The sequence below is a fragment of the Danio rerio genome, chromosome 3 (genome assembly GCF_052040795.2).
Source record: "Danio rerio strain M-AB ecotype USA chromosome 3, GRCz13ab, whole genome shotgun sequence".
Lineage (NCBI taxonomy): Eukaryota > Metazoa > Chordata > Actinopteri > Cypriniformes > Danionidae > Danio > Danio rerio.
Genome location: NC_141023.1, coordinates 21,953,549 through 21,966,971, shown reverse-complemented (window position 1 = coordinate 21,966,971; position 13,423 = coordinate 21,953,549). Strand labels below are relative to the sequence as shown.

At 32.5% G+C, this 13,423-nt stretch overlaps 1 protein-coding gene across 3 annotated transcripts in view; it reads right to left on the bottom strand.

Annotated features, from left to right (window-relative positions):
• Positions 1-13,423, bottom strand: part of wnk4b (WNK lysine deficient protein kinase 4b) — a 108,842-nt gene that overhangs the window by 18,951 nt on the left and 76,468 nt on the right. Inside the window, exons 7-13 of one of the 3 annotated variants that reach the window (XM_087244303.1) lie at positions 12,997-13,402; positions 11,858-12,054; positions 10,816-10,889; positions 8,620-8,755; positions 7,020-7,136; positions 3,136-3,309; positions 1,094-1,148 (exon numbers count right to left, since the gene is read on the bottom strand). In XM_087244303.1, coding sequence (XP_087100429.1) covers positions 1,094-1,148; positions 3,136-3,309; positions 7,020-7,136; positions 8,620-8,755; positions 10,816-10,889; positions 11,858-12,054; positions 12,997-13,402 — 1,159 coding nt within the window. Of the gene's footprint in view, positions 1-1,093; positions 1,149-3,135; positions 3,310-7,019; positions 7,137-7,230; positions 7,359-8,619; positions 8,756-9,715; positions 10,219-10,551; positions 10,890-11,857; positions 12,055-12,996; positions 13,403-13,423 lie in introns of those variants that run through there. The other 2 variants (XM_087244304.1, XR_015480704.1) reach the window with 2 other exon arrangements.

Here is a 13,423-nt window from a genome sequence, read left to right as displayed (position 1 = left end):
ATTATATATATTTTAATTTTAGATTGTAATAAAGATCATTTAAACTCTTTAAAGGCAAGATACTGCAGGAGACAATAACCTTTTTAACGCACCTTTCAATTTTGAGACTTTTGCTTTTTCGTATATTTTCACACTTGATCTTTTTTTATTTTTAGAATTTATTTAAAATTAATATTTTTTTAAAGGTTGTTTTCTCAAAATTAGTTTTTTTGGTGCACTGAGCCATAAGTGTTCAGCAGACTGTTGTCTGTTGTTCATGCATCATATGCCTGATTAAATACAAACATGTATCAAGCACAGTGTTAACAGTAGTTACTACACAATGATATACAAAATCCCTTCCGTAAAAACTACTGCTGTCAAATCATTAAACGCAATGAATCACATCAAAGATAAAGTTTGTGTTAACATAATATATACAGGTGTATATTTATTTATATATGCATGAATACACACACATACTGTACATAAAATACCAAAATATAAAAAAGAAATACATTTACATATATATTTATACATAATTTGTGTATATATATATATATATATATATATATATATATATATATATATATATATATATATATATATATATATATATATATATGTATAAAACTAAATATTTTAGAGAATATAATTATGCATATATTTATATACACAAAAAAAAAACACAGCACACAAATATATTTAATAATAAATATGAACTTTTATTTTGGATGTGATCAATCGTTTGACAGCAACCCACAACATTCTAATGTCAATAAATGAAAGAATTCAGTGTTTTTTATTTTTGTCCTACAAAGGATATGCATATTAATTAATAAATAATGAAACTATGTCTCATCTGCATATTTTAAAATTAACATTTTAGAAAACTTGTAATACAAAAAAAGTACCCATTTCTTACTTTAATCAATCAACTGTGCAAGTATGTTAATGACTATTAGTTAATATTTTTACCCTATTCACCTGTCCTACAGTTCTGCCTTAAGCCATATAAAATATACTACTACTGTAATACAATTGTAGAATTGTTTTTGCAAAGCCTTTACAAAGCTTTACATGATCAGTGTTTGTGCATACACGTGTTTATTACCTGGCAGTGAGGAAGAGGAGTGTGTGCGAGCGAGGCCCTGTGTGTAGAGATTGGGCTGTGGGCAAAAACAGAAGACACACGCTGGCATTAACGTCACCATCAAGAAAAGTGATAAAGTTACAAACATGTGTGAGAACAGATAAGGAGATTGTCGCACAAGCATGTATAAAGTCTACTATCTCACTATTCCAGAGGCCTTTCTTACTAATGACTGTTCAATATTGATGGCCAACTTCTCTTATTACAATCAGACATGGCGTCTTTGTTCAGGATTTGTTCTCTGTAGCATGATGAGAGCCGAAGATTGGATTTCTGAACCACTGAGACTGAACTCCACACACTCAACAAATAAACAAATAAAAATAGAAGGGATTTTAAAAAATACAATAAAATGGCAACATTTAATTTAAAAGTGCTACAGTGTTTGATAAGATGTGTGTGTGGGTGCACAAGTATTCAATGTAGTTTCTTAATATGGTATACTATATAATAATAAAAAATATTATTAGTAAATCTAATGTTAATCAAATGTGATAAATAAATAAAAAAAACCCTACAATTGCTACATCATGATAAAATATTAAAGCTCCTGTGTGGAAACCAGTGGGAACTATTTCAACATCAAACTGCAACTGTTTATAAAAGGAACATTTGTTATATATACTGTACAGACACACACACACACACACACACACACACACACACACACACACACACACACACACATGTATATATATATATATATATATATATATATATATATATATATATATATATATATATATATATATATATATATATATATTAGTATATATACAGTTTAAGTCAGAATTATTAGCTCCCCTGAATTATATTTTAATCCCCTGTTTATATTTTTCCTCGATTTCTTTTCTTTTGATTTTCCCACATTTTACTTTCAGATCTTCTTACACAATTTCATTAAAAATTAATTATTATGTATTATTACTTACTATAGTAATTACAGTTAATTAAGCATAATAACATGCTAATTACCACATAGTAAGTATGTGCAATTAAATATTATTACTCAATAGTTATATGAAGTTACACTGTAACAACAACACTATAAAATAAAATGTCACCAAAAACTATATTAATAGTACTGATATATAAATAAATATGAAAGAAAGAATATATAATTCCAAAAAATGCAAACATTCCATAGTTTCTCAATCCTAATGAAAATTAGAATTAATCAGATCATACAAGTGTGCTTATGTAAACATATAAAAAAATATCAAATACTAAATGATATATAATGTCATGTTCAATGTCCTTATTTTTGTGCTACATATGCAAATGATTACATATTGATTAAATTAATGGCTAATTTGCATATTTAAACAACATAAAACATGTTTGTTTATAAAAAAAAATCTTAACATAATTAATTATCTGGACAATATGGAAATAGCTTTATTTACATTATTTACCTGAGGTGTCTTGCTTTAAAAAAAAAGTCACTACATGTGCAATTGAGAAAAATAAAAATAAAATAAATAAATACACAAAAAAACAGAAAAGCTGAGAAGTGCCGTCTGAAATTTCAGTTGAAAATGACATTTTATTCAACCTCCTTTGTTAATGCTAATTTATTTTACTTTAAAGACCGTGGAAATAACTTATTTTTGCCATAAATGTAAAATTACTGAATAATAAATGATATTTATTTTTACATTACTCTTTTACAGTAATAAAAACCCACACTTTTTACCATATTAATACTGCATCCTATAGAAATATTAAAACAAATTAGAGTAAACAAAAGAGTAAACAAAAGAAAATATATTCCACAAGATCAAACTAAAACTGATGAAACAAAATAAATATAAAATTTATAATTATGTAAATATGTCATACACTTTTAAAAAATGACTTTGCAAACTAATTATTTAAAATACGTTTTTCTGTGACCACTTAATTGATTTGCGGTGTACAACAAAGGAATTGTCTGGAACTCAGCATATTTTACAGTGTACAATAAATATATAACATGCTAAAGTGGACACACAAACACACACCTGTGAGGCGGACAGAGAGCCGACTCCGCTCAGGTAATTGAGATGAGCAGTGTCTGTCGACCCCAGCGGCTCTAAAGGCTCTCTCCTCATCAGGGCCTCTGCCCGACGAATGATGTCCCGCATGCGGTGGATGAATCCCTCCTTCTCCCCAGGTAGAATAAACTCATTAAGTACCTAAAAAGGATGCAAGGTTAATTGGGTTGATGTCATTTTGAGGCGTCTCTCATGCAGACTTACTTAATGAGTTCAAAGATCTGTTTCAAAGACACTGGAAAAAAATGCAGAGCAGCGACACACAACTATGAACAAAGCCGTGCACTCATAATGAGAGAAACACTAAGGCCTATACTTAAAACTCCTCTAAATCCAGCCTCAAGGCCACGGACAGGCAGATCAAAACAACTGCAAGCATAAAGAAGCCAAAGTATGCAGCCAACAAAAAATATTTTCAGCGTCGCTATTAAAAACTCATTCACCCCAGATTACATAAATCTATTTTCTGTTTGTTTGTTTTTGCCTCAAATCGGTATATTGGCAAAAGTTAAAGTATTTTTAGATTCTTAAGGCAAACGTGCATTTTAGTTTTGAGATTTAGCTTTTTTTATGCTTGGATACAGACATTTTCTTTTTATTTTCATGTAAAACAATATCCAAAATACATTTTTGACCATTTATTTTGATGCACATTATAATTTGTATATGCAGATTTAAACTGAAATACATATTTAAGGCTGTTTTCCAAAATATGTTTGTTCTTCGCCTGTGCTGTGCTAAATATTCTGTTTGACATCTCTTACACAAAACCTCACATTCTTATTCATATCTATATTCAAGGGTTTTTAATAAGCCTTTTTTTGTTAAAGATTAGTACATTTATACATAATTTGCCTGCATATATGCAACAGTTTATTCTGCACTTAAAAAAAAATTAAATCATATAAAGAGACATTCTCAAAAATCCCCTCTGTAAAACTTTCCAAAGAATTTAACAAAATTTAAACTTGGTTTCATTAATCAAGTGTTATTAAAACACTGGCATATTATTTCAAGTGATCCCACCCTAAAAGAATGCTTTGAAAATTTACCTTGTTTAGTACAAAAAAGTATATCTAATATTCTTAAATAATATTCCACTTCGCAATTTTAAATGTGACAATTGTTTACAATTCAATGCTACAAATAAAACAGTAACTTTTACACATCCCATAGAGCTAATAATTTTGAGGTAATATTGACTCGCAATGCAATAACTAATGCAAAAAAACAGAAATATAGATTTTAATAATGTACAAGTAAATGTTGAATGTTGAAATGTTGACAAGTACTGTTCATCACTAGTTTATGTTAGGATGCAACAATTAACCAATTTCACTATCAACCGCGCTTTAATTCCTCACAGTTAATTAATCATAAAAGCTTCAACACCACATTTCAGCACAGAACAAAACTGCTGCAACTAATAAATTTACGCAAACTGTGCGCTAGTTTAATCTATCTGTGCCCATGTGGTTTGTGTTATGTTGGTAAAACAAGTAGGCCTTTAAAAATTGTTTCTGAACAACGATGCACTATTCACCATCATGATCCTAGAAGTCTAGTTACGCAGCATTTTTTAGTTATGAGACATTCTGTCACCACTCTACAATGTATAGGGATTGAAGTTTTTAAGTGCCAATGTAGATCTTAATAAATCACTGTTACAACGTAAAGCCTTATGGATTTTCACTCTAGATACATTGTCTCCAGGAGGTATAAATAAGGAGTTTGATATTTTTCCTTTTCTTTAATGTTTAACTTGTTTGGGTAAAGTTTGTTTGGCTATATTTAGTTGTATTTCTTTGTTATATTCTGTTATGTTTTTTCTTTATTTTTGTGTGTTATTATTAGGATTTGTTGTGTAATTTATAAATATGTATTCTTCTATTTTTGTTGTGAGATCACGTGATCTTGAAGTGTATAAAAAAAAAAGCAACATACTGTGATGAACACTGTCTGATGAAGTGAAGTGGGCTCGAAATGTTACACCCCTTGTTTCACCCTTTTTAATTTTATAAACTGGCATTTTTGAAGCTTTGGTGTTGCCGCCTTTTTGAACATATATTTTTAAACTTAACTTCATCCATTGTCCATATTTATATGTCGATATATATATATATATTTTAAATATATATATTTTATTTTTATTTTTATTTATATGTCGATATATATATATATATATATATATATATATATATATATATATATATATATATATATATATATATATATATATATATATATATATATATATATATATATTTTAAATATATATATTTATTTTATTTATGTATATATATGAGTTAAATATTTAAGTTATTGCATATTTAACAAAGCAATGCCTCATTTCAGTTGCATATAAAACCTGTGTAATCAATCATCCAGGTCAAAATGACAACGTTTACTTTACTTAAATGAAATGTCTTGCTTCAAAAACATGTCACTACACGTGGATTTAAAAAATAAATAAATAAATGAATAAACACACACATTCATACACAGAAAGAGGCCAAAAATACATATTCTTCTGATTTTAGCTCTAACTAATAATTTGCAAAGAAACATTTCATACTAGTTTGAAGTAACAAACCAGTTCTTCCATTCCTGTAGGCTAAGATATGTCTAAAATAGCTGACAGGTCACAATGATCACATAGGAACTGCTTTTCCACTGGTAAGTAAGATGCTAAATGTTTTAGACGAGAAATGATGTGTAGATTTTCCACTGTGTGTCTGAGGTTGCTGAGCAAACACAGAAGCTGAGACATCAACATTTCTCACGGTAAAATGCAGTTCTCACAAGAAGAGACACCTTATCTGTGACCTTGTGTTCACTTCGACCTCCATAACTTACGGACATTCAGTGGAGTAGTAGAGGAAACGGTTGTGATGTACATTTATATTAAAAAACTACCTTATATCCACTTATTTTTTTCTTAATACTCTATATTTTTTTCATTTGAAGGCTGAATATGTCTGGCTTTAGAGGTTATTCTCTTTAAGTGAAGTCTAGCTGTACAAAATAGTCCATTTTGTTGTATTTCCCTGCAGCTGCTAATGAATTCAAATTCTTGTACATTCACAGAAAACAGCTTGTTTGCACTCTTACATGTAAGGTGGATAAAAAATGACAAAAGTACTTACAATTTATTATATTTTGACCTATGATTTACAAAATTGTTAACGAGAAATTATAAACTATATTATATGTACATGCCGTGGTTGTGCTTGGCTGCTTGCCACATAAGTAAATAATTAGACATAGTAAATTATATATCACTTATTGCAAAATAATGCTGAACGTGAGAAAATTCTAAGAAGAAACCACAAATATTCTAACTAAATGAAAAATATGTTTTATTTTTTGGTTTATTTTATGTTGTTTTGAGATTGTTACTAGCAATACTATTTTGTTTTCAGAGTGGTCTCCCCTTCCCCTTTCATATCTATCTGTGGTTTATAAATATGTTCATGTGGTTTATTCATTTATTTTCCTTTGGCTTAGTCCCTTTATTTATCAGGGCTCGCCACAATGGAATGAACCACCACTTTATCCAGCATATGTTTTATGCAGCGGATGACCTTCCAGCTGCAACCCAGTACTGAGAAACATTTATACACAATCATTCACACACATACACTACAGCCAGTTAATTCAATTCACCTATAGTGCATGTCTTTGGACTGTGAGGGAAACTCACGCGAACACGCGGAGAACATGCAATATCCACACAAAAATCCAACTGACTCAGCCCCGAGTTGAACCTGCGACCTTCTTGCTAACCACCGAGCCACCATGTTGCCCATTTGCGGTTTATATTTATATTAAATTAAAAATAATTAGCTCACCATGACTGTGGCAATGTCTTCAGGGTTGTCTCCGTCCAGATCGAATTTAAATGTCACCATTTTGCTGTTATGTGTCTGCAATTGACACTCCACAACCCGGTCCACTTTATCTGATAGCTGCATGAAGAAACACACAGGAAGAAAATGATGAAAGAGCATTTATATGTGGGAGTATTATTAAAATGCAATTATTAAATGATCTTAATTTCACCTTTAACATAAACAATATACAATCACAATGATCACAGTTTAACGCACAGGAATACAACTACAACAATCTTTTTTCTGAGTTGGTTACATTATAAACCCGAAATTGACATAAACCCTGCCTCCAGGTGTGATGTTTCCTCTTACTGTATGCATTTTATGTGGTTGACCAATCAGAACACAATGGGCCAGGTGTCCAATCACAGCCCATTGCGTTTATCTAGGGGAGGGGCTTATTTAAACAAAAAAAAAAAACTGACTGTTTTTAGAATAACAAAAACATTAGTGTAAAATAGAGATAAAATTGTATGATGATAAAAAAATACAAACAAATCATGATTACATGATACAATGCATCTCTTTAACACAATCAAATCTTTGACAATGACTAATTAACCAACCTTTTAAAATCTGTGTCAAATTCTTCATATTATTTTTTTAGGTAAACAATTAATCCATGCTAATTAACTAACAGAACTTTCAACTTTCAACTGACCATTTGGTTCCGCATTTGGAGTAGCTGTCCTACTCTGATGTCATCAGTTTGACAAGCCACAATATACTTAACCACGCCCCTCTTGTTGTTAGTTTGCTATAAGGGAATCATGCTTAGGAAAGCTCCGCCTCTTACTTAATATTTCATTTCAGTTGGAAGAACATACTTTCGGTTCACACGGATATTAAACAGTGTTGCAAACTTAGGGACTTTGTCAATATATATTTAAGGACTTTTCAGACCCTATTAGCGACAAATTTTCAAAAAAGGGACTAGCGACAAATCTAGCGACTTTTTTGGTGTTACTAGAGATTTTTATAGACTCTCATGCATCCACACTTTACCGTTCCTATTCTTCTCAATGAGCTGTGATTTCATCAGCCCCTCCCCTGCCTTTAAGTGCTCACAGGTGGCCCAGTCCTCACACATCAGTCTCTCCCACTGAGATACAACTGTTTTAGATTCAACTTGATTGTTTATTTTTTCTTGTTCACAATCACAGAGATTTTAGTGACACCAGTTTCAGAACTTCTGAGTTTATTATGTCTGAGATTTCTGAAAATTCACTACACATCTACTGTATTCGAAGTGCATTTATTTAAATTGACATGAATATATAAATTTAGTTCAACTATAAATACCCCTTTATTAACCATAGGCTGTTAAACAAACAGAAACTGTTGGACGTGATGACGTCAATAGAATGCAAATTGATGCTTGACGTAATCAAGTGACATTTAGCGACTTTTCAAGCAGAGCTAAGCGGCTTTTCATTTAAAATAGTCGGGAAACAATGATTCTAAATTCAGCTATTCATTTTTGGAGTTTGAATTTTTGAGTTTTTATAAACATTAGCAGGTGCCTTAATTAACAATAGATAATTGACTGATGAGTCACCCCAGTGATGCGTAGCCGTGAGCGAGCCCTCTTCCTGAGAAGCTTGGTTCCTGTGCGTTTGCTTTGACCTTTTCCGGCCCTCTCCGAAAGGCCCTCGTTTCCGTCACTCAAACCTGAGGTGACATCAGAAGCGTAGCTGTTTCGAGAGGAAGGACATAAAAGAGAATGTGACCATCAGACATCCTGAATTTCACAGAACTGGACTTAATGGAATTCATTTCTTGTACCATTTTACCATTAGCAAATAAAGACCAGGTAATTTTACGATAGATGTTTTAATTCAGGTTGGGCTAATTGAGTATAATACAGCTTGTGTACTCATTTAACCATATGCTACCTTTTGCTTGGCTTCCTACAGAAATGGACTTCAGGGTAAATTGCTCCCTTGAGCTCAATCATTACCATTAATGGACCAACCTCTAGGCTCTGCATAGTGTGTTTGTGTGTGAGTGTGTGTGTGTGTGTGTGTGTGTGTGTGTATGAGTCACACAAGGACAAGAACTGCTGTCCACTGGAGCACTACAGATATTAAAGGTACACGTGGCTCAGTGTTGGTGGATCAGTGAGTAAGATTACAGCTCTCACAGCTGGGAGCAGATTCACGTTTACTTGACGACAAACAAAAGCCACATCTACATTTACACACACAGAGGGAAGTTTTATTTAGAGAAGATACTGTATATAAAAGAATGTTCTTGTATTAACTGCTTTTTTAGAGCTTATAATAATAATAATAATAATAATAATAATAATAATAATAATAATAATAATAACGAACCCCCAAATTTCTGATGATTTCTGATTCTCTTCTGGAGTTTTTCCTTGGAAATTAATTTACCTCATTCAGTACAATACAGCAAGCCATAATACAAAGAAAATAATTCATTTAAGACTACAGTCTCACTGTGAAATATCAAAATGTGTCAAATATATTTAATAATTAAACTATCATAGAAGTTGTATCCACATCATATCCACATCATAATGATCACTACAAATGTTTTTTTTTTACTGCTGTTTTCTTAGGGGTCAATCAGATCGAACACGCACTTTACATTGAGAGGTGCGTTTTTTTAAAGATTTACTAACGGCTGTGTTTTTGCTGTTGGGTGCTGTGTGCCTGCAGTTGAAAAAAATGTAAACTCTGAGCAGAAAAAGCACACTACGCCAGTCATATCTTTTCCTTTGAAGTTAAAGCAGTGTTTGTGTTGTTAAGACGACTACAGAGACTTTTAAAAATAGAGGAGAGACTAGTGGTTGCTGTTTTGAGTTACTTGGAGCTGCATGACTTCACGAATCTTGAATATTACAATATTATTAAATACTCAATTCAATTCAATTCAATTCAGCTTTATTTGTATAGCGCTTTTACAATGTAGATTGTGTCAAAGCAGCTTCACATAAATGGTCATAGTAACTGGAACAGTGTGGTTCAGGTTTTAGTGTTTAAGTTCAGTTCAATTCAGTTTAGCTCAGTTCAGTGTGATTTAATCATTATTGAGAGTTCAAACACTGAAGAGCAAATTCATCGATACTAAATACTAAAATTATAACAACATCAACAGTGGCACAATACACAGCTGATTAAGTCATTGTCTACTGACATAAAAAGCGCACTGCACTTCTGTTTTTCTTAACAAATCTTACAGCTGTCGTTTTTGGTGTGTTTATGGTAGAAAAGAGAGCAGCAGCTATTTGTTCATCTAAAGGGTTTGTGTGGATAGCATCTGGATAACCCTGCAAAGATACTTCAAACATTTTACTTCTAAGCAAAAAACAAAAAGGAACTTTGATGCGAGTATATCAGGGCATTGAATTACATCTCTTGTATGTGACATGTACTATAAATAAATAAATAATATAGCCATACACCACATGTACATGTACCATACAGAACTCTTTGTTTTTCCTATTACAGGTGTTTATTGTTACAGGCTTTCAGCTGTCTTCGAAATATCTTCCTTTGTGTTCAACAGAAGAAAGAAACTCATATAGGTTTATAACCACTTGTACTTGAGTATGTAGTGAGTAAATTTCCATTTTTGGGTGAACTATCCCTTTTTACACTTCCTGTTTAAATAGCTTGCTCAAAGCTGTTCATAAAAGGTACAGAACATTAGAGGTGAACCAATTTGAACATATCATCAGTTTAGTGCATAGAAAGAAGTAAACACAGTTCATCAGAACTCAGCTCACCTGTCAACAGGAGAGGAAAAACCACTGGCACTTCCTGACTGCGCCTTCTCTGTGTTTTGGAACACAGCAATACTCTGTTGGAGAAGCAATGTTGAAGAAAAACATAACTCAGATGAGGTAAACCTCATTCAAATAAACATTTGATTTGACCATTTAAACACATTTAGGATACTTTAAGATTGCTATAGTCTCTTATAGTTTCTTATTAGTCACTAAAATTATGATTTTTTTATTTGACTTTGAATTTTTGTTATATAAATACATATTTAAAAGACTATAATCCTTTAGTCAAACATATACCAACAAACCCTGCAGTATAAATAAAGGAATAATATTCGAAATATGTAAAACATTTCTGCATATTATAACTTTGTAAATATTTTATTTTGTTCCTGCAGTTTCAAAGCTACATTTTTTTGCAGCAATTACTTAGAAAATATTATTTCTGCTGAATTATTTTTAAAGAATCTCTGGAGTCTTTGGACTTCAGAATGATCAGAATGCTAAAATGAAAAGCGTTCTTTTGAAATAGAAACCTTTCATAGCACTATAAGTGCAATTACTGTCAGCTTTAATCAAACAAATGACATCTTTTTTAATAAATTTATTAAAAAGAAAAATTGTTGGTTACACTTTATTTTAAAGCACAATTCACACTATTAAAACAACCCATTAAATAATAGTAGATCAATAAACTACCAATTAACTGTTTATAAATAGTAAGGCAGTAGTTCAGTTCAAGTATTGGGTAGTATTAGGGATGTAGAATAAGTTTATAATAAACTACTAAACAGTTAATATCTTAATAATAGACAGGTAAAGCCAGTAGTAAATAGGGTGAATTGATACATAAACTAAAGCAGGCGCGTGTCCAGGGGGGATTCGGATGGTTCAAAAGACCACCTCCAGATTTTGGCCCCTATATAAGCTCATTTGTCCCCTTTTAATAGGCTGGCTACTGGCCTGTAAAGTGTTTTCAAAATTGCCACTGACTCCTATTTTTTAATTATTCCATCATTTTAAGCATCTACCAGTAACCTACCGAGGGAAAGCGGAGTGCTGGGATGGCTGGAGTAGAAGGGGCTTCAGTAGGAGGAGCCTCAACAGGTGGAGTTTCCACACGAGGTGCTGCACTGGGCAGTGATGGAGCTGTGGAGGGTTGGTTTGCTAATGGAGCTCGAGCTTCTGAAAGCTCCTGAAGACCAGAGGAGCTGAGATAACCATCCGTCTCACAGTCAGCTGCGATAACCAGAATTAAAAAAACAAGAAGAAATTGTTTGTTAGTGTGTATTATATCTTTACCTTTAGATTGAATGCATCATGTAGAATAGAAGTATGCATAATTGAAGTATGAATTTCATTAAAAACATCTCACGATGTTTAATTTTATAACACATTTTACGACAGCCAAATTTGATTGACTATATAAGCAGTTACAGTATGAAATGGAATCTCTAGACAAACAACCAAGGAGGTCAAATGCTGTTTCAAATCATTCTAGTCTAATTTACAGCCTTAGACTTACATACGCAGACATTGTTTAAAATGCAATTTACCTTTTCTAAATTGGCATGTAAGTTAGTAAACATTCTGTACATGCAAATGGTCCAGTAATACATGTATGCTGACATACAGTGTGGCAACTGTTTATCCAATAATGAGTAAATAACATTGGGAAAAGGTCACGAACAACATGTCTGAAGGTGTGGTTACTAATGGAATGCAATGTGTTTATATATAGCGCACATATAAGGTACTGTATGACCATGCACCCAAATTGCTTCACAATCATGTCGCTTCACAATCATCCACTTGGATGATGTGACGGCAGCCACATGTGGATCAACAAATTTGTTAATCTGCAACAACAATCCAATCAGCCAGTCAGATATGTGGATAAGGTTACAGTTAATATCAAGTTTGGAACTTCTACATTGTTCTACATCTTAATTAACCAATAATTTTCTCTATTTAGAAGCAGGTCCGATTTGGTAAAAATTATGTATTGTAAACAAGAATGTGTTACAGGCATATTTAAGTAAGATCATGGCAACTTTGCTTATATAACCATGAGAGTTTGGGTTTCATTCAGGTGTGTTGTTTTACACATTGCTGCCTATCAAAAATGTTGAAAATGATGTGGGCGCTGACTTGTGTATGCAAAAGAGAAGAAAAACTCACATGTTGCTGATGAGTAGCTGGCATGGCGTATGTTGAAATGCTGCCGCTGGTCTGCATCTGCTGGTTCCTCAGGTTCAGTTGCAAAGCTAGCATTGAAGCCAGAATCCAGAGATTCATTTGCAGGCAGGGGGGTAGGGCCTGACACTGTGACTGTGGGCGGAGCTTGAGTAGGGGCAGATACAGGCGTCTCTACAGGAGGTCTAAGAGCAGGTGCGCTGGAAACCATAGATTCAGTTTCAAAACTAGGTTCTGGTTCCTCCTCAATCACCTCCTCTTGACGTCTTATCAGCTCTTCTCCAACATGTCGGCGAAGCTTCTCTCGTTGTCGCTTTATGGTGGTAACACGGTCTCGAATGGCTTTGGCCACAAGTTTATAATCGGCCTCACAGACGAAGCCAAGAACAACCTGCAGCATATGAATTAGGAT